This window comes from Meleagris gallopavo, chromosome 8 (genome assembly GCF_000146605.3).
Source record: "Meleagris gallopavo isolate NT-WF06-2002-E0010 breed Aviagen turkey brand Nicholas breeding stock chromosome 8, Turkey_5.1, whole genome shotgun sequence".
NCBI lineage: Eukaryota > Metazoa > Chordata > Aves > Galliformes > Phasianidae > Meleagris > Meleagris gallopavo.
This window is the reverse complement of record NC_015018.2, coordinates 6,651,632-6,674,058: the sequence shown is the minus strand read 5'-3', so window position 1 is coordinate 6,674,058 and position 22,427 is coordinate 6,651,632. Positions and strand designations below refer to the sequence as shown.

The following is a 22,427-nucleotide window of genomic DNA, read 5'->3' as shown; positions in this document are numbered from 1 at the left end:
AAGAAAAAAAAGAAAAAAGAAAAAAGGAGTGGATGCAGAGGGGCAAAAATGTCAACACATCACTGTATCCTAAGTAAGGACTATGCCTTGTGAGCATGAGAGGCGCTCATAATGTAAGAAAAGTAGTTGTGGCAGTCAGCCAAAGCTAGCCTTTTCCAAAGTGCTGCAGTTTGAGAGAGACTGCTCTATTGAATCTCTGTATATCTGCTTGCTCCAGCATTAAGAGACAGCCCATAGAGCAGCATAGGATGTGTCCAAACACTCTTAGGCCCTTAAAGGTGTTATTTCTTACATTGCGAGTAATGCTCTGTGTTAATGCAAAAGCCTCTTGTAGTTCTGCTTTGCTTTTTAAAGATTCATAGGCAAACTTATGCATTTACTTGCAGCCCTGTAGTAAGGTGGTGACTATGTTTGAATTTCATAGTGCTTTTTGCTGTTTGTTGGGGGTCTCAGAAAAGATGATTCTACTTCCCTGATTCTGAGATGTGTTGGTTGTGCAGTAACCTGTTGATAGGCTGAATCAATCCTCTTATGTGGTAGGGAGACTACCTTTTCTGAGCTGTTCACCTGGTAGGTCATCCTCACAGCGGGTAGGGTAAAACTGATGTCAAGACTGAAGGTGGGGAAAGAGTGTTGGCCCAGGATAGACCAGAAGTGATTCTGGAAAAGAAGATCCATTCCATAGCATGGGATGTGGTTTGCTTTCAAGGAATTATCACCAGTAGTATCACTAATGTGATACTTGGCCCAGGACACCAAGTGCATGTGGCACTGTAGTGCATAAATAAATAGGACTCCTGAGAACGATGGTAGTATAACTCAGGGTTAGGCTGATTTAAATGTACAGGAATCTAGTCCTGATCCAAGAGAGAGAACTGGGAGGAGTATAAAGGGTGGAGATTTGCAGATTAGAGAATATAATGCTCCTTCCTGCTTTTAATCTGAGAAATAAAAATTAAATTTGCTTGGCTTATGTTTAAATATTTTTCCTAGTTTTTAAATCTATGTAGTTTTACTTGAATTTTACGTGAGTTTAGAAGCAATATCAGCATCATGCATAATTCAGTAATTCACATGTTCCGGTCTGTTTTTCAAACAGCTCACTGCTCATGCAAATTAATTCATCTGCCCCTTGAAGTCTGTTAGGAGCTCTGGTAGGATAATTAACTTTTTTTTTTTATGTCCACAAGCTTCAAATGTACATGTTATTGGATTCAATCTTTGCATCTGTGCAATAGCAGAATTCTGCCAAAAGCCAGAGTTGCCAGACTTCATGAAGAGTTTGAGATATGGCTTTCTGTAGTTCAGTAAGGATGGTATTACATATATATGAATAGTATCTGTAGAGAGAAATGTGTTTTCTTTATTTTATGTGATGTCAGTAATAAGGAATATGAATCACCTACAGTTATTCAGGTTGAAGTTTAAAAAAATTTTAGTGTTCTCAGCACAGATGGAAAATCAGGACTTTGTTACTGCTGTTTTTGAAGTCAATGGATATTTTGTGATTGAATTTTAATGAGCGTAGGATCCAACCCATAGTTATTAAATTGTAAGCCCTTGTTGCCTGACAACATTCAGATAACCTGCATTTGCCTAGTGGAGCATTTGGTCTTAGTGAAAACAAAAAAAGGCACACCCCAGAACTCTGTAGCGTAGGACCAGCTCAGCATACTTACTGCTAGTGTAAATCATTTTCAGACAAAAATGGTTATTTGCTTCAGATATTTCAGAAAACATCTGGCATCTCCAGAATCCCATGAATGCAAAACTGGAAACATCTCCTCCTAGTATTTTCAGTGAAATAGAATAGAAAAATGCAACGTGTCTGCATCCCTAAAAAAGTAGGTGAGAACATCAGTCTGAATGAGAGAGGGAAGGGAGCTATGCAGGTTTTAGTCTCTGAAGTGAGTGACGTAGCTGTGAGTTAAGCAGAATATCCTACAGTGCCTGTAAGAACTGCTTCTTTTGTTAAGGAAGTTATGTATTACTCTGAAAAAGAGTCATCCAAATGGGTACCAGAAGAGCACAAAGCTGACATGTCCTTTCATTCCTTTGCCTTGTGTCTAGCACTACTTCAATGTAATAAATCACTTTTTAAGTACATTTTTTGTAGCCTTGCAGGTGGTTCCTTACATGTTACCAAACCAAACTGTAAATAACATTTCACTCTTTCCAAATAAGTTAGTTCTTTAGATCTTTCCATGCTCCTTCATAGTGTTCTAAAACTCTTCTGCTGTCTCATAATGTCATTTCTGCTGTGTAAAAGTTAGAGCTTTTTTTAGATGGGCACCTGCTATGGCTATGGCTGCATCTGCCTGAATGTGGCACGCAGTCCTCACACTAGCAGCAGTCAATGGGAACAGATTTTCCCCTTGCTGGTCCAGGACCTTCCTTTTCTATTTCCACATGGAGAAGCAGTGATATGCTGAGGGAAAAGCAAAGCTATGGACACCACTGGGGGCTGCTAAATGACATTTAGTACAAAACATGGAAATCTCTCTTGCTCAAAGGATTTCCATCTACTTATGAGAGTCCCACAGGTCTGTGTGAAATTTGCAAAAGATAATTTTAAGCAGAAAGCTGAAGGTTGAGAGCCTAAAATGCCATCGAGTTTAAATATGAAAGGCTTATTCTTTATGGCTCTGATAGAGGAAAATACTTGTTCTTAAAGCATGTGAGACAAATAATGCTTAGTTTTAAACAATTGAACTCTTTTTGGCTTTAACTGTCATGAGCCGATGGTGCTGCTGATGGACTCTGTGTAACACAGTGAACTTACACTTTAATGACATAGTTTCCAGGTTCTCATTCATAGTTTAAATATAGGTTTTGCAGAATTCCGTAAAACCACTGGTATTTTTTTGCATGAGGTATAAAATACAGAAGTAAATTTCATACAAATGTTCTTTTTCCAATATCTTGTAACTTGTAATTTATGTACAAATGTGATGAATAGTCTAGAACATTTGTAACATAAACAAGAAATCTATTGATGGAAAAGATTTGTTTTGTTTTGTAGAATTGATCAAAACACATGTATTTCACAAAATGAAGCAACCGAGCAACTATGCAGCTCAACTGAGGTAAGTGTAACCAAAAATGGAAATATGGTGTTAAAATTTTGAATCAAATGAGTTTTTTCTCAGCACTTGGAATAATACAATCACTTGAGAATCCTAGGTTATCTTTTTAATGAATCATTTCATCCATGTTTTTGAAGACAGGTGTAAAAATGTGATGTGAGACTGCTGGAATGGTTTAAAAGTCAGACTTTTAAACTAAATGAACTGTGCTACATTTTATTTGTGATCAGAAAAGAATTAAACATTCAATATTGACTAAGTGAAATGCCATCTTGCAAGAAGATTTGATTTTTTCCTCATATTACAGCTTAAATCAATTATGTTTTGATTAAAAATAAGGACGTCTCAAAGGTTGCTACATCCTACATAAATAAACCACGAACAGGGCAATGTAGTCTGAAGAGTGCTTTTGTCAGAGAGTAGGAGGGGAGGGTTGGAGTGAAGAGAGAAAAGCCAAATAACAATAACACAGAAGGCCAAATAGTACCACGAGCCAGGGTATCTGTTTACTAGCAGATATAAGCTCAATTCTGCAAGAGCAGTGAATGTGCTGGGATATAAACAAGGACCAGATGATATTTTAAAGTGTGGCCTAAGAAGACAACATAAGCAGATGGGGGCAGATGTGCTGGGGAAGAATTGGGTGTAAAAGGAAGTCTATTCCTGTCAAAGCATAGAACACCAGCTTTGTTTCTGTAATGTGCCTGAATTTCATTAGGAGAAAACTATCCTGTGTCCTTTTAAAGGAATTCAGATAAAAAATGCTATAATTATTTCCTCTGCATTCATGTCATTGCTGTGCAGCTCACTGTTGAAAATCCCAATAATAACTAGGAAGGCCCTTTATGTGACAAGTGTAAGGGAGAATTCTCAGTCCTGGTCTAGCTAGTTAAGGCTCTGGGAGAAATCACTGTTATTGTTTCTTCTGAGAAGCTCCACTGCAAATATCACCAGAGTTTCTGCAGTTAGAATCATAGAAAATCCCAAGTTGGGACCCACAGAGATCATTGAGTCCACTCTTGTCTTCACACAAGACTTAAGTATCAAGATTTTAAATTCTTGCAAAGGATCCCTCCAAGGTAAATATTATAGTAAATAAAAAAATAGTTTAAAAAAACCCCTAAAAATAGTAAATAAAAATATTAAAACAGATAATTAGTTCAAAAATTAAAATGAGTTTCATATCATTTGTGGGGAATGAGCCACAGCCACACTGCGGTGCTAACTTTCTTTGCAAAATCTTAGATTGCTGTGTATCTCAGGTCTCCTGCAAGCCTAAATGGAGAGGTATTACAAAATAAATTCCCTTCTTGGATTAGAGAAAGTGCTGTCTCTCCTCACTAGTCACCAGTGACATTATACAGATCCAGGGCATATCTTGTTCTATCTTATTGTTGCTTGTTTGTTACCCGTGAGGGAAGTTTTGAATTGAAAATGTCATTTGCCTCAAGACGCAAGTATTGCCCCAGCAGGTACCAAGGATTTATTTATGTTTACGTAAAATATGCCTATCTTGTTTTAACCTGAACCCTCAGATTAAAAGGCAAGGCAAATGCTTTTGTATGTCACTGTTCTAGTGCTGCTTTTAATTTCCTCACTGTGAAGAAATTGAAAGGACTGATATTTACTCTGTTTCTTTTCTGTATGAATCACTCCAAAGGCCATTAAATACTGAAAGCTTAGCTTGTTCTACTTCTCTGCCCCAGCCAATGGCATAAATCCATCAGCAAGCTGGATAAAATCAAACAGCTGCCTTCCAATCTTGGGACAGAGGCAGGCCCAGGGCAGGGTGCAACCACCCTCAGCAGTCAGAAACACCGTGCATGGCTGGGCAGCTGTATTTGCACAGAAAGGACCAAGCATAGGCTTTGCTTCTCCCTGAGACCTGGGCAGGATCTATGTGAGTGATAAACACATTCTCCTTCCCTTTCCTCAACAGTTCCTAAACAGGCTATGTTTCTTCCTTCCCCAGGGATCAAAGGAAGCTGATTATAGTAATGCATTTTCAGGGAAAGAAGTGTTTCTAACAGCAATGGCTCTTGATCAGCCATCATATCCATCTGCTCTATGCTGCGGGCTGATCAGTGGTGCACAGCCCTTGGTGCAAAAAGGGAGATTCGTGAGGCATCATTGGGCTCATTGCCTCCTGCTGGGCTGCAGCCACTGGGCATACTGACCCACAGCACGTGGCACTGATGCTGCCCAGCCTCACACACGGACCTCCAGTTGGAGATAACACCAACTGAAAAAAATACATAAGCTATTTCAGAGGTCTTCCATTCCTTGCCAGAGCATTTTGGTGATAGAAAGGGAGTATTTGTTCATTCAGTGTCATGTTCTCCAGGGTGATAAAGCAGTGCAAGTGTAGATGTGAGGTATTTAGATGTAAGAAATTATCTGTCATCTCTATAACTCCTTGCCCATCTCTATAGCTCCTTGCCCATCTCTATAGCTCCTTGAAAACTCTCTTGGTTTTCAAAAATCCCTTGGAAAGAGAGATGGTTGGGAGGGGTGGGTTCAGGCTACAAGCTGACTTGTTTGTAAAGATGGTTTCTTTACTGCAGGTTGAACTTCTGCTGCCAATGGCTGTCCTTTTGTACTATATTTTTTTTCCAGCAGGCAGGAGTGTGATATGTGATACCTTCATGACTGTTCTCTTAAAGCAGTAGCAGGAGTTACAAGTAGGAAAGAAATGCCACAACTGCACATCCTTCTGTTTTCCTTGGACTTGTTGTAAAGTTCTACATTTTTTTTCATTATATTTGATTTGCAAAAATGCAGGATTTCATTTCTTCTTCTAGTGAAATTGGTATAGGTCAAGTTGTCAGTTACTCCAAGAGGACAATAATGATGGCTATTCTAATTGCTTCTTTTTCAAACTTGCAAAGTACTGCACCTAAGAGGCAGTCCTATGTATATTTTTTCCAAATAAACATGAAGATCCATTTTAAATATTAATGCCCTCTTATTTACATTAGCATGAATCAAGAATTATTATGTGACAGTAGTGTTAAGCACCAGAATAACATTGGAATGAGCATAAAATCGGAAGGATTTGAACTGAGTTAATTATCTGCTCTAATATGCAATAACTTAAATTACTTCAGTGATACTGGTTTTTCATTGGAGAATTTACCAAAAGTTATGATAGTACCTTCCATGAACTAACACCTGCCTCTTTCTTTGTATGTTGTAGCTGCTCATATTTGCTTCTAACATGGTCTGTAACACTTTTAAAACAGTCAGGAGCAGAGGTAGCCTATCTGGGTTCCAAAGGCAGGCCCTGGAACATGAGAGGTCTGTAAATAGGATGTACATGGGCTGGTTTATCTCCAGACTGGGTGTGTTGCTGAGCGTGTGCCGTGTAGGACTTTTACTTTCCTCCTTTCTGAATTCTTCCAGCAGTTGTCCTGACCCCTGCGAGCCCAAGGGTGGGTACACGACCTGCTGCCCCCTCGCAGAACACCCTCTTGCCCTACGTGGGATGCAGGTGTAGATGTGGGGACACATTGCTCTGGTTACAGGGGAAGAGGGCCCATGATAGTGGAATGCACCTGGCAGCTCTGGCTGTGCTGGTGCTTTGGGCAGCTCCCAGAGAGGCAGGGCACGCAGCAGGGCTGTCCCTGCCATTTAGTAGGACACTCTTGATGCCTGTGAGTCTGCGATACAAGGCAGCTTTCTGCTAGGCCTCTGCTTAAAACTGTCTCTTTGTGTGTGTTCCCACAAATGTTTGGTAGCTTTTCCTGTACAGTCCTTTGTCAGCACCATAGTGCTCAGCTGTGTTTTAAGAGTGAGATAAGGTTGATGGCATACTCCAGATTCATCATTTCCCTGGTAACATCAAAATGGTATAAGTTAGTTACTCATTTTCTCCCTACATCAAATCTCTGTCAAGGGCACATTCAAGAAATCACAAAAGGTATTTCTATTATTATTACATGATTTTTTTTAGTATTTGGAAATGGCTGGAAATTTGCCATCCACCCACTTTCCACAACTGGGTGAAAAATATCTCAGAAAATAACAAAATGCAAACTAGCTAGTGAATCAACAGCTGAAATTGTTGAAATTGGAAGTGTTTAACAAGTAATATATAATAAGAAATGCAAACAAGTATATTTTCTTGATGTAGGATTTTTCATTCAAATGCCAAAGTCCATGAAGGCTAGAATTTTTTGTCAGTCATTCACCTATGTTCTTCTTACCAGGAGACTTAGAGACTGCTTTGAAAACTCTGGAAGGATGTTTGCCATACACAGTCATTGCAATAAGGTCTGTGCTGGGATCAGGACAAGGGGGAATGGTTTCAAACCAAAGGAAGAGAGATTTAGATTAGATGTGAGGGGGAAGTTTTTTACTGAGAGAGTGGTGAGGTGAAGGAACAGAGTGCCCAGAGAGGTTGTGGATGCCTCATCCCTGGAGGTGTCCAAAGCTGCGTTGGATGGGGCCCTGGGCAACCTGATCTAGTATGTGATCTAGAGGCTGGCAACCCTGCTTGTGGCAGGGGGTTGGAAGCTGATGATCCTTGAGGTCCATTCTAACTCAAGCCATTCTATGATTCTATGATCAGAGTCCTCCCTGGCCTGTAAATCAAGTAGTAACTGTTAAACACTGTCCATGTGTTGTGATTCCACAACCACAGTATTTAGCTGAGGTGAGAGGAAGTAGAAAATGAAGACTCTTCACAAACCAGTGCCATGAGTATCCCTTCAAGACAGCATCCTTATTTTCATGGGGAAAATACACTTTCTGCTTTTTCAAAATTTCTCTATTTTGAGGTATCTCTTTGAAAGAGCTCCTTTCTATTCCCTTTTCACTGCCTGAATTCTACGTAAGGAACAAAAAGACCAAGGCTTCCCTGCTGTTCCCTGTCAAATTCACTAGCCTTTTTTTTTTTTTTTTAGCCAAAAATACTGCCACCCTTGAACTTACAAAAGTGCTCTATTAAAATTAAATAGTAATGTGCAGATGTATTAAGCTACTCTAATAAATAAATTCGCTATTTCATTAAATGAATCAATACATTAGTTTCAGATGTTTGATGCAGTAGGGAAAGTACCTTTTTAGGATATAAACTCAAGGAATTTCTTCGTGTTGTAATTCAGATTTCTTTCAGAAAATGCTCTTTGTAAATATGCTCTTGTGAGCAATTTAACATTTTATGTATATTCTGAATGCATCAGCTGTGTGATTATTAAAACAGCTGTATGTGTTTTTGTTTTATGCTGCAAGTTCTATTTCCCTTGAGAAAGGGAAGCTGAATACATTTGGTATCAATGGTGACTCACTTCACCCAGCTGAATGGTGATTAGGGCTTTTACAGCATTTGCATCATAGCAAGATGCTTGTGTCAGATTGTCCAGCTGAGTATTGCATGCAGCATTGAAGATTAAAATGAGAAACGGACCAAACATGACAGTGTAGCTGGGAGTGATGTTATAGGTAACTAGCTTTGTCCCCATTGATTTGTCTGCAGTAAGTGACAATGATCTGTTAATTTTCCCTTTGCAGCAGATAGGAAACGATCTGGTTGCCTTGCAGAAGCAGCAGCCACCTACATAAAAGCGATGTCTACATAAGGAAGTATCTCTAAAAAAGCCAATTAAATAATATCTCTTCCAAGAATCCCATGAGGCAGCGTGTTCTCAGTAACCCTTTGTTCACTGCTGTGTAGTGCACAATAGGCTGAAGAGGGAGACTTTTTTTTCATGAATGGTAAACGGGGAGGGACATAATGTCATCAGATCGTGATGTCAGCCCAATGAATGAAATACTTACTTAGTGTACTGCTTCAGAACCAAGAAAAAAGGGACACCATCTCAGTTTGGCTTCCTAGAATAAATTGTCTTTCGCTGACGATGTCATCTTTCCCACGTGTCACGAATAATCCATTTAAATTGGGACTTAAATAACCAGAAGTGAAGAAACTCGTGGAATAGTGCATGTTTGTTCTTTTGTACATCCTCAGAGCTGCTAGTGGAACACCCCTTTGCAGGCGCTCCTAATGGGCTCAGTGAGTTGAAGAGCTACCGCTGTATTTTGTTGCTCTCTATCTAGCCAAATGTTCTGCTTTTGTCTGCAGAATTCTTTGTTGAAGCTACAAGCCCTTGAAACCGATCTGTGCTCTGCGTTTCTGCCAACCCAGGAGGAAACTCCCCAGCTGCCGGCACCCAAGGATCCAGCCCCTTCATCAGTCCAAACCAGTGTGCAAGCTGATGGGGCCAGTAGTGGAGGTAAGGGATCGTGTCATATGTGCTCTCATTTGCAATTATAAAGCAGCCCTGTGACTTGCAGTCTAATCTCAGATTTGCAGTCCTCTGGGAAACTGCCGAGCTGATGCAAAGCACCATTTCCTGATGCAAATGCTAATGTAAAAAGGGATGATACTTGTTAAAAGAGCAGAAATTAATGGCTATAGCCTTTGTCTTTCTGCAAGGGAATTTGACTTTTCAAGTAGATTTTAAGAATCCTGATTCTTTTTAGTTTGTCTGTTATTTATTCAAATGAACTTATGCTTTTTGTTTCCTGTGCCTGTATTGTGTGAGATCATCTGCCATATCATGTAATTCTATTTTTGTCGTTCTTTTTGTCAGACCAATATCACTTCATTTCTCCTATTATTGATTTTAGTTTAATGCATCAGCAGAGAGATAGTGAAGGTGAGTTTTATGGCATGTGCATTTAAATCATTAATGATTCCCTATTATTACTCATCTGGGCAAATTGTGGTGTGCTACCTCTCTCTCTTTCCTCAGTATGGAAACCAGTCCTGGCAAATAAATAGCCCTAAGGCTCTGCACTATTTTTGTCAATTCATAGCTTCTAGTCACTGGGTTGATAGTCGTGATGCTCAGGAAAGGAATCACGGTTCGTGAAAAATAGGTCAAAGGCAATATGACTAATACATCTCACAGACAAGTGGCATGAATACACAAACACTTACATTGTTGACCATATATGGTTCAAATTAAAACAGATAGGTAAGTAATCACTATGCAATGGACATTTTATGACTGAATAAATGCTGGGTTCAGAATAACTTACTTCTAAAGCTGTTGCTTAGAATTTTCAGCAAGAAATAACAAGTTAAATACCTAAAAAGAGGACAAATTAGAGTGTTAATATGTACTTAAGTTTGATGTTTGTATTGAAAAATTAAGGGAAATGATAAGTAGAATCCAAATTATTATAAAGCATATATACACACACAAGTTTTGGATGATGTAGCATTCCTGCCATGCAGTCTAGAGCATGCTCTGTTACTCTGGCAGTTCAAACTTGTGCTTCAGTTAAAGTTCACTTATTTAAATCGATTTTAATGGACCCTCCATGCTAACACCTGTGCTGTGGTTGATTGAATTTTCTTTATTGAGTTCCTATTTTTTATAGATAGAGCTTGTCGTAATTCTGTCTCTTAAATTACTAACGAAATCTGATTCATTCTGTTTAGGTACAGGTGTTACATGAGACTATTGGCTTTTTCAGGTTGAATTTGGATGGAGGTCCAGAGATTTGCACCAGGCTAGAAACAGACTATTTAGGGGATGCACCATATTCACCACGTGTCTAGTTGTTAGCCTTTGCTTAGCAAATCAGGCAATAGAAAAAAAATGTACAGTGTGTAAATATATTAGTATAAATATGCTTGCGTAATGTATTTTATAAAGTATATACATACGCATTTATATGTGTGATTAAATGAAGCCCCAGCAGTTTGTTAAAAAGGCAGGCTACTCCCAATGCAAATTTTAAGGAATCAATGGTAAGTTTTGTTGAGACAAGTCAGCAGCTTCTGTTTGGATATGGAAAAAATTGATTTAGAGCTGGCAAAATAAGTCCATGAAGAATTACAAGGGGGTACTAAGCAAGATTTTTTAATGGGAAAAAAAGAAAAGCAGAATGTAAGTTATACTTCTTGGATATGAGTATACATGTGACTTGAGCAGCGAGCTGCTGCATTCAAAGATGTCACAAATGTTGACACACATTGGAACACATTACATCAGTGTATTTACTTTTATATATAACAGATGATGTTGTATTATTATTTCACTTAAACTAAACACAAATATATGCATCAGTCAACCTGTATTATATGATTGAAGTCTGTACTATTAAGCTCACTGCTTATTATAAGGTACTAGATACTGGCTTTAAATCCTCTGGTTAACCCTTGCCTGTGGCAAGATGGACTGAATAAATGACACAGAGTAGATGCATGCTAAGGAGCAACATATGAGCTTGGCTAGCTGTGGCTATGTTTCCCAGTTTGAGCAAAAATAGAGGCTGAAATTAGGTCAGGCACGTGTAGATACTGGGTTAGTATGTGTGTTACTCATAAAATAATAGTGTCATGTTTAGAATCTACACAGATCTGGAATCAGGACAATTGCCTTAAAATGTAATTAAAAGTGAAGTTGGCCATACAAATGAATAAGTAGTCATGACTTACTGAGCACTTCTGGACTGTACACAGCAATTCAGTGCATCTGGTGTATGATAAGTTTGGGTCTAAGACCTTTCTTGTGGTCATAGAAAGTGTAATAATAGAGAAGATTAATTGCCAGAAACTAACAGCACTTTTGTTTGCAGAACAGCTTTTACTCCAGTCTTTATCACTGTATGTTGCCTGTGTAAATAACTTCCTGTGGCTGGTACAATACCGTGTCTATGCTTCACCCAGATGCCTTTCTGGATATCTCTGTTTGGGAGGATTTAGTTCTCATACTCTGTTTAGAACTTCTGGGAGTTGCTTCCGTATCTTTAAGAGGTGGATTTTACCAACAGAGTAGGAAGTAATTAGAGGAAAGATACTAGGTTAGAATTAATTATCACCTACATTGTCTTATTGTGATAAAATGATTAAAGTAATTATAATTGATGGTGCTGTTGAAGTAAGTGAACTTATAGACACAGAAATCACATGTAACTTTTGCATGACATACTAAACTGTGATTATGCAGTATACAGTTAGACTTCCGTTGTCAGCAAAGCAAAAACATTTGGATACTCTCTGATGAAATAATATTTTAGGTTATTCTATTACTTTTTGAATCAACAATTGATTTTTACGATGAGTTCCACTTAGAGCCAATGTGTCCTCAACATCCTAGTGTAGAAGTACAGGTTTATAGCTCCACAATCTATTGGGCAGAGGTGAAATAAAATGTATTACAAAGGTTCCATTAAAATCCTGAAGGAGATACCTACTCACTGTGGGAGTATCATGTCCTATGTAAACGGGTGAGAATGCAAAGAAAGTGAAGGTTAAAGAACTTTCCTAGATCTGCTAGCTTTATGGGGAAAAATTCATGTACAGTTGTTTGTTTGTTTGTTTGTTTGTTTGTTTTCTGTGCACTTTAAGGCTTTTATTTAATAAAAGGATTCTGCAAAATATAGTAGAATGCATGTTATATTGCAGACATGATACTGACTAGAAATAGCATGCATGCTGCCTGGAAATAGCAAATGATGTGCATTCAAAGGCTGTATGTATACATGGCCTTAGAGGATAAAATAACGTAGCTGATAAAAAGTGCTATGTACTATGGAGATTAACACAGAGGAATCTGGGAAAGAACACACATTGTTTGCTTCAACACACACTTATTGTTTTTGGTGAAGAATGTGGGGTTTCTCCTTTGAAGTAAAATCTGCTTTCAAGCACAGCCATCTGATAGTGAAAATATCAACTAGGCCAGATTATCTTCACCCATTTCACCCACTGAGGGTGAGGAGAAAGATTCAACGGTTCTCCCCACTAGTAAACTAGGAATACTCAAGGGAAGATGAACACTTGGCATTCCATAGAGGTAGGCTCCATAATGTGCCCATCATTTTTCATGTTACTCATGAACAATCAGTATGATAGGGTTCAGCAGTTCCTACATTTTCAGAACAGAATAAATTATTCTGATTTCTAGCTTAATCATTTTTAAAAAACAAAGTTTTTCTCTTGAGGCAGCTGAGGTGGTTTCCATTTACAGTCAAAGACAGTATTAACACAGTACTGTAAGTGTGACTCTTCCAAGGAGCAGTTATTACTGCACATTAATTTGATTAACTACTTCAAATGATTGCTTGTTATTTTTATTTTCATGTGTAGTGTTCTTTAGAGTCGTATGCATGTTATCTCAAAACCTTATGAAATTAGAAAACTACAAACAACATTCGACGTTCTTAGTATCAGGAAATACAGTGTTTGTGTTCTGCCTTTCCACTCACCAAAGGACAAAATGCTACATCACAACACAAATTTTGCTCTGTATATGTATCTTCTGCTTTGGGAATGTGGCTCTCAAAAGCAAATGTTTATAAAAGTCTAATTAATGTTTCTCTTCTGGGAAACTGTTCATCTTTATATTATACTCCATAGTTAGAAAGATATCCACCCGCTTTCTCCTGTAGACCTTAAAGACACCGTATGTTAAGGCAATAAATGCCCTCTGTATTTTCTTACCCTTAGTATAATGCTCAAGGTGCATGTGATACTTTGTTGAAATACTTGCTATGTTTACTTTGAATACTTGCACTTTTAATCCTTCTATGTACAGGTTTCTGTTTATATAAGTAGCTATACCTAATGAATGACCTTCAATACACAGTGTTTTGTGTTTTCTTTCTAGAGCCTTTACCAGCCCACAGAGACTGGCAGAATGACATGGACAGCAGCCCACAAGAACATCGTTCCCTAGGAACCAGTCGACTGCTGTATCACATTACTGATGGAGACAATCCTCTTTTGTCACCACGCTGCTCTATCTTTAGCCAAAGCCAGAGATTTAATTTAGACCCAGAATCTGCCCCTTCTCCACCAAGTGCTCAACCTTTCATGATGTAAGAAAGTATATTTAAATGTATCTGTATTTTAAATTCATTTTGAACACTGCATGATCTTTGACTCTTTTGGTCTCTCGGTTAGTCCTGTGGTATAAATAAGAAAATTTCATGTTGTAGTGTATTTTGGCATGGCTAATTTGAAATATCAGAAATGGGACCTAGCATTTTTTGCTAATAACTTAGTGTAATGTTGTTTTAAGTCTTTGTTAAATACAGTTACGCAGTGACAGATTTAAAATTTAGTTAAGTAGCTATTCTGTTAAGTGAACATAAAGTAGAGAGGGTTATTGAAGTACAAAAATTTACTAGATATGAGTGTCATAGAATATATGAGCAATATGCGACCTCCAGAAATCAAGACATGAGTTTCAGTCAGAAACAAGATCAACTGCATATAAATAATACTCAATTCTGTTGACTTGTAATTATAAAAAATTAGAAACTATTTTTTGAAAAATATTCAGAAATTCAAAAATTAATTGGAAAAAGAAGTATATAAAACATATTAGCATATTGTGTGAGTACCCTCAAGGAAAAACAATTATTCCATGCTAGCTTTATAAAACTAAACTCTCTCTAACCTGTGAAAGAACCTATGTGTAAATTCTGATTTGTTAAGAAAGTGTTACATGCATCTGAAAAAAGACACAGATCATTTTAGCCATTTTTATAGAGCTACTATGCTTTTGGCTTTTGCAGACCAAGAAGTTCTTCTAGATGTAACTGTGAAGAGTGCAAAGAACCCCAATCAATAGCACAACTTACCAAGCATCTTCAGAGTCTCAAGAGAAAAATTAGGAAGTATGAAGAAAAGTTTGAGCAAGAAAAAAAATACCTGGTAAGAAAATCACTGAGTAGATAAAGGGAAATACTGCAAAAGGCAGGGAGGAATCCCAGCGTGTTTGGAAATATGCACAACAATAAGATAAAGGATATTTTTGGAAAATTATCAGTGAAGGAATATATTTTATCATCTTTCAGTGTATTCAGAAGTTCTGAGACTAATTTGTGATTTCTTTGTATTACTTTTATTACAAAACAGGCATCTTCTACATGAGTGAGAAGTGTGAGTCACTTAAACATAACTGATAGGCTTACGAATTGAAGTTGATTCAGAAGATGAAAAGCCAATTATTTACTTCATGGTTAAATCATTTGCTTGGAAATTATCATTCTGCCTTCTTTTACAAAGATTCCTTTAAACTTCCAAAACATGGAGAGAGCTCCATAGAAGCTGATGGAAGAAATAAGAGAAATATTAATTGTGATATGTTGCTGATGGGGAGACGCTGGAAACTATGCAGTGTATGCAAGATCATTGCTCATTATCAAGCTAGTTTGTTTAATGTGAATAAAGTAGTATAAACACAAAGCATCACAATGCTAAGGATGAAACAGTGAAATTTGTGATATGTTATGACTGTGCTAAAATTAAAAATTGAGCAAATTGTAATACTACTTTGTGATCTCATCAGTGACTGCAAACCTAGACGTATGTCACTGAATTGTCCTATCCTATGGTCATTAGGTACTTCGTGAATAAAATTTCATTAGTAGTCATCATGCTGTGACAGGAAAGAAATTATTTCAAAGGTTATATTTTGCAAAAAAGTTTTATAATATAAAATACCTGAATTTCAGTGTTCCAGTGTAAATTATTTTTAATTATTAATTTAATTCGCAATTTCTCAGTGTGAAGGAAGAACTGTTGTAACTCTGTTGCATAGGGTTTTTTTTTCATCTAATTAGTTAAACAGTTCAGCTGAAACATTTAAAGTGCTGTTTCCCAAAAGAATTATTGTTGTAAAGGAGGTAAGGCTTATCCCTCCAAAGGTAGAGTGCTTCAGTTGACATCCTATAACCTGCAACAGGTTTCTCTTTAGGAAAATGACAAACATCAGGCATTTTATCAGTCCTCTGAAGAAACTGAAATTACTTATCCAGTTAGTCAAGGATTTTAATTTTTTTAGGATCAGAAGCAAAATACTCAGATCCATGTAGCACTGTGCCAGTGTGAGGAGAGATAAACCACAATCAGCTTGTACTGAGATCAAGCCAAATGGTCTGTGTGACTCTATATCTGGAAATATGCACATCTGGAAATGTGGACATCTGTAGCATTGTATGAGTGTTTCTATCTGTTCAGGCCTTTTTTATTTTTTTCTGTTTGACTGTTTAATTCTCAATTCCTCCTTTTTTTTCCTCCTTCCTTCGTGCTTTATATTCAGCCTTCACATGGTGACAAGACTTCCAATCCTGAAGTCCTAAAATGGATGAACGATTTGGCCAAAGGTCGTAAGCAGCTTAAAGGTACGTAATAGCGTGTCATTTCAATTTAGTGCTGAAGCATTTGGAAGCAGCACGAGTGTACCTGGAATATTTTACAAGTAGTTCTCCATTCTTGGTGCTCTGCATGTTTTTCTCTAGTGCATGGCAATAAGTCTCCTAATGACAACAAAGATATTAGGTGACATGACTTGCCTTGATTCCTGACAGCAAGGATCAAAGTCAATTTGATACTCATAACAAGGCAGCAAGGGGAGGGGTGAAAGACATCATCTGTCCTCCATAAATACCAACCTTCACGTAAAAGGCAATGTTATTTGAAGTACATTTGAGTGTCTGTTTGCTGGTCTAATATAAGTAGAATTAATGTAAAATAATAAACTACAAAGCTAAAAGTTTCTTAGCAATAGTATTGACTGAGGTTATGCATCTCTAAAGCTTCTATTTATTTGACTGTAGAAAGAGATATTTCCCTGATATTTCATTTGGTCTTGGGGGTCACATTTTGCCCTGACTGTCCATACACAGCTCTGTGAACGCCTGTGGGTATATCACATGCTTGCCTTCAGGGAGAATGTAACCAGGATTGATTGATTTTTATTTTCTTAAGGCTATTCATAAATTATCTAAAAGTTCTTTTTCATTATAAACGGACTAACACTACTAATTAAATCCTACTGTTATGTTTTATACCTCATTTGAATAGAGAAGGTGTTATTGTGGTAAAGAATTAAAAACTCAACTTCCAGTACATTTCTTCTGGAAAGTTCTCCATTAGATACTAGACCCTGCACAAAGTCTTGCACCAGAAGTCCTAATCTGCTGCACTATAATAACTGCACGTGGGAAGTCTGGATGCTTTTTTCTTACAGTATCACAAGAAATTTGTTTGCAAATATTTCTCACCTATTTACAAGCAAATAATTTACCTTTCAGAGCTGAAACTCAGAATGTCAGAAGAGCAAAACTGTATCTCCAGAGCACTCCAAAGAAAGGGTAGTAGTGAAAGTTCTGGGACCCCCATAGAGACTAGGACACAGGAGGCCACAAGCATGGAACAAGCTCCTTCAGCAGAAGAAACCGTGGACAGTGTATTGAGACAATTAAAGGAGAAAAGACAACACTTCAACATTCCTGAGACTATTAAGGTATTTAACAAATCTGGTTGTCTCTTACAGTACTTCATCATCTTAAACAGATATTAGTTGCTGGATGACTAAGCATCCTGTGCCCTCAGGCACTGCAGGGCATTTTCTCTCTAACTGCACTAGTGCAGTTTTCTGAAGTGATTTTTCTGTGAAGAGTTGCACAGACAATGAGGTGAAGAAGTTTTTTTCAAGTAGTGCCAAACACTTTTTGCTCAGATGGATGAAAAAATTATCAGCCAGACTTGCCTACTTGAGGTTGTGTGCATGTGAAGAGCATGCACATTGTATCAAAAATGCTGAAAGCAAATGTAATCCTATCTTGAGTCCACAGAAACTTTGCTGTAATGAGGGACCAAGACTTCTCCCCCACTAAACCACTGACACAGTCTCAGTCTCTCAAAGAGCTCCCTGTGGACTGACTAGGAGGCTTTTCTGGCTCCTGGGCCACTGGCTGAAACAGTGACTAAGTCAGTCCTCACTGGTGTAAAAAAGTGTGTTTTGATCAGTCTTCCACCGCAGAATTCAAATGTACAAAGGCCATTAATAGCAGACAGGGTGAATTCAGCTTTGGTTCCTGCCCAGGACCCACAAGGTCCCCCCTTAGTAGACAATAAACCTGCAGGTCTCCTTGGTGGATCTCTCCCAGATGTTTCTGAAGCAGAGAAATTAGGAACATGTGCAGTTATTTTGACAGTAAAGATCCCCTTTCACCTGAGTAATGCTAAAAATATCTGTCTAGTTGATAGCCCTGCATTAATGCCACGTGGGCAGCAAAACCATCCAGGCTGCTTTGCCCTCTGATATTGATACACTTACTTGTGTTTGTATTGCCTCTGCTCTTCTACATTCTCAATTACTCTTTTCAATCTAAGAGAAGATTTAATATCCCATGAAATGCACTTGCGTAGTTAGGGACGTAATTATTTTTTCAAATGAATACCTATTTTAAAATTCTGTACATCCATGCTACTGGCACATTTTAGGATCTCTATAAAGCAGTTCCACAGAACATACTGTCCACAAAAGAGCATATTTTATTTTTATTTTGTGTTGCTTTATTTCATTTTCCTATTTCTGCTGTCAAATGATGTTGCTATGCTTGGTGCTGTATAACCAAGAAAGATGACAAATTCTGTTCACAAAGATACCTGAAATCTCAGTGCAGTCAGAAACATCTGGATTCTGGCTGCTGAAGGAAAAAGAGGGAGAATGGGGAGAGGGAGAGAGCCTAAGAGAAGCGAGAAAGAACAAAACACTAAACTGTGCTAGAATATTGTAACACTAGGAAATGATTTAGGATGGATTTCAATAGCATGAAGTACCCAGCAGAGGTAATTTTTGATTTCTTTTCTTTTCTTGGTTCTTAACAACTGGTTACTGTATTAAAATTAGAACTGTGCAAAACTATGTCATACTTCTGTAGCTGAGATTTTGAGCTCTGCATAGATGGTTGACTTTTTAATTCCTTCTTTTTATAGGTTACTTTTTGAAAACATGTAAGGAAAATGGTTTCACAAGCATATCTCCTTTGTAAGAAAACACAAGAGAACAACAAAAGCATGCAGTCCTGTTTGTACTCTTAAGTCACAACAGTACAAACTACATGATAATAGTTATAGTTGTTAAAAAAAATGTTGCTCTGCAGAGATCTGCTGCTACCAAAACAGATGTTAGTGAGGAAATCCTATCTAGAAGAACTCTTATGAGTACAAGAGTAAGCTGGCTGCAGGTCCCATTCCATTTTTGATTAATTCTGTGCAATGGCAGAGCTGTAATCTAAATTTAATGTCTGCACAAATTAATATTTCCCCCCCCCTTTTTTTTTAAGCACTCATTTGTACATCTCAACTACTTTTCTTCTGAAAGATCTATCCTTTTTTAGTAAAGATGATTGAAAATATTTATACAAAGCTGCTATGGAACAGAGGTTTGAAGAGGAATAATAGGAAGTCAAATTGAGCTATTTCAAAATAATTTTGAATCATTAGGTCCTTATGCTTAACATTAAAATTATTGATCTTCAGTTATGAGTGATTCTGGTCTTTTGAGGTAGAAAGGTTTACAGGAACGTAAGTAAAAATGAATTAAGGATGTCTGCTGGTTAGAAAAAAGATCAAGATCTTCACTTAATCTACAAGCAACTTTTGTGTTACTGTTGTTAATTTGGTGTGCAATATTTTATTTTGTGTATAGAATTTAGATTCTCTACCAGAATGTGAGCTGGACTAATAGCAAGCTAAAGAGTAGCTAAATGTTTAAATGTTTTTAGGTTGTTTTTTTTTGTTTTGTTTTGAAGATTTAACTGCTTGGGGCAATGATAGTGTTTCCATACAAGGTTGCCTTGTTGTCCCCCAAAACAGAAATGAGAGAATGAGTGTCCTTAAAAAAGATGCAAAGTTGAATGTGACTTGTGAAATTTGGTTTGGTAAACATTTTACTGACTGTTGATAATAGGATTCGTAGATCACAGATTTTTTAATTTTTAGCCCAAAGTTATCAAGTCATTTGGAGGGCTATTTTGTTCATCAAATATACAACAACCACCCTAATAAAATAGCAGATAAGATGAGAGGAAGGTGGGAGGCACAGTCGTTTAGAATCCTAAACCATCCTGTGTGTCTAAAGAGGACAAGCTACAAAACCTGAATGAATTATAGGCCTATTTCTGTTTATCTTTTCATTAGCTATGAAGCAGTATTTTTATGTAGTTAGCACTGAATTTCATGCTGCTATGCACAGCCCATAATCAGAAGATGTTCAAGACGATTCTGGAGTTTGTCTTTTCTCATTTTGAAATTATCAGCCATTTTAAGCCCAGCTGAATACAAACCTGTCTTGAGATTGCTAATGAAACGAGCTAATGAAATAAACCCAAATGCTAAGCCCTCTTGAGATTGTTTCTCATGTGTAAAATCAATATTAATGATTATTCTCTGTTTCCTGTTAAGCGTTCAGCTGCTTCAGGCTTAATAGTTTTTGAAAGAATGAATCTTGTATTAATTGCAGAAATAGCAATAAACAATACAGTTAGCTGTTTTATAATACTCCTAAATTCTAGTTTAGCAGCTCTTCTTTTAACATGAGTGACAAATAATTTCAGAGTGATTAACTCATGCAGACCTTTAAGAACAAGAGGTTTTGCTCTGTTTTTGCATTTGGACAACAATCAAAAAAGTTTATGCTCCTGCAAAGTTAATAGCAAGGAAAGAACATTACTTCTTCAGGATTTGATATATTTTTGAAAAGAAATGGCTAATTATTATTTCTCCAATTTTTCAATAAAAAACCTGGTCACCGATCTCTCGCAGAAATGTATCCCCCCACCCCAGTTCCATCATTCTTTGCATTACTTCATTGCAGTGGAGGAGCTCTGCTCCAAACCTTCCAGCAGTTAACTCTAATTCTAGAGATCTGTCATGATCTGGCAGACTCTGTGGAAAATTACATTAGCTTCACATGCTCCTCTTCTTGCTGTTCCAACCCAGATGAAAATATGGACATGTTAGGAGCAGATTTTCTTGGGAAGAGGGGGGGAAGGAAAAAAAATAGCAGTTAAATAGTGTGCTCTCTGTACAAAACACAAGCATAGCGGTACATCATCACCAACACTGATAAATCACATTGTTGAGAAATCAACATTTCTCTTTCTGCTACCACTGATTTATATTGTGATTTTTGAGCAAAAATAAAACACTTCACTTGTGAAACATCACTGCAGAAAGAATTCAGCACTTGCAGGAGAAGTGGTGTTCAGTGCAGCAGAACAATGAGTGTGACCGGGGAAGCAACCCAGGTCTGCTCCCATTGTTAGTAAAGCACTGCATTTTCTGCAGCTTTTCCATAGCAGTTCTACAGATGCACACTATCCAGCTGCAAATTCCTGCTGCTTATTGTTCCCTTTCATTTTAAAAATAGCACTGTTTTCCAATATGTTCAGCTTTTGGGGTGTTTTAATCACTGTATCACAATGGTTAGACATTTAGAGATTTCATTGTCAGTCTGTCATTCTACTCTGTTAATGTGTTGTGTTTGCATAGCTGAAACTTCCTGTTTGTCATCTCTTGCCAGCCAATGGCAGTCATGGCTGTCAGGTGATGTCCCTGGTGATGTCCTTGGTGATGGGAAAAAGGGAAATATAACTCCCATTTTTAAAAAGGTAGAAAGGAAGACATGGGGAAACTATAGGATGATAAGCCTCATGTCCATGCCTGAGAAGATCATGGAGGAGATCCTCCTGGAAGAGATGTTACAGCACATGTGTGACAAGAAGGTGATCCAAGACAGCCAGCATGGCTTCACCAAGGGCAGATTGTGCATGACCAATCTGGTGGCCTTCTGTGATGGAGTTATGACATCAGTGACAAAGGAAGGGTAACTGATGTCAAGGTGTTGCACTTGGGTCAGAACAATCCTAAATAACGTGTACAGACTGAGAGAAAAACTCATTGAGAACAGTCCTGTGGAGAAGGACTTGGGAGTTCTGGTGGACAAGAAGCCGCGTATGAGCCAGCAGTGTGCTCTTGCACACTGTATTTCTCACCTAAAAAGTTTTACTCATTCTCTTCCTAGATTTCGTCTGCATTAGACCTTGAGTGGGGAAATACACATTTGTGATCTATGTAAGACTTAAGTCATATAAAGTTGCATTCTGTTCTTGCTAAATCATTGCCAAGTCCTATTCAGCGTCAGTGTGGACAGAAACAGAATTCATGGCTGTTTATTTGGGGAGAACAGATGATTGAATAAATACCTACCTGTATCCTTGTCATGAAATCCTGGTTCACAATCTTAGAAATAACTTTTTAAAACTAGAATATGACAATAATAATAATAATAAAGGCTTTGGAAAACATTAATCTTCAAAAATGTCTGCTATATTTGAGAGTAATCACGGATGGCCTGTAAGTATACCATAGGAAGATGAGTAAATTGAAGATTATATAAGTTCTCTACCAAGTATTTTTGGACTCATTAATTAAACATATTTAGATTAATTTTCTGCTATCAACATTTCAAACTAATCTTCATATATAAATTTTAGTGCTTTATGAATTTGTTTTATATTTTT

The 22,427-nt window shown here is 37.5% G+C and overlaps 1 protein-coding gene across 1 annotated transcript in view; it reads left to right on the top strand.

Moving 5' to 3' along the window:
• Positions 1–22,427, top strand: part of LOC100547425 (protein FAM13C-like) — a 25,224-nt gene extending 2,797 nt beyond the window's left edge. The window contains exons 2-8 of the mRNA XM_010714220.3: positions 3,005–3,086; positions 9,169–9,319; positions 9,680–9,745; positions 13,712–13,922; positions 14,625–14,763; positions 16,154–16,235; positions 17,148–22,427. Coding sequence (XP_010712522.2) covers positions 3,005–3,086; positions 9,169–9,319; positions 9,680–9,745; positions 13,712–13,922; positions 14,625–14,763; positions 16,154–16,235; positions 17,148–17,416 — 1,000 coding nt within the window. The 3' untranslated portion in view covers positions 17,417–22,427. The remainder of the gene's footprint in view (positions 1–3,004; positions 3,087–9,168; positions 9,320–9,679; positions 9,746–13,711; positions 13,923–14,624; positions 14,764–16,153; positions 16,236–17,147) is intronic.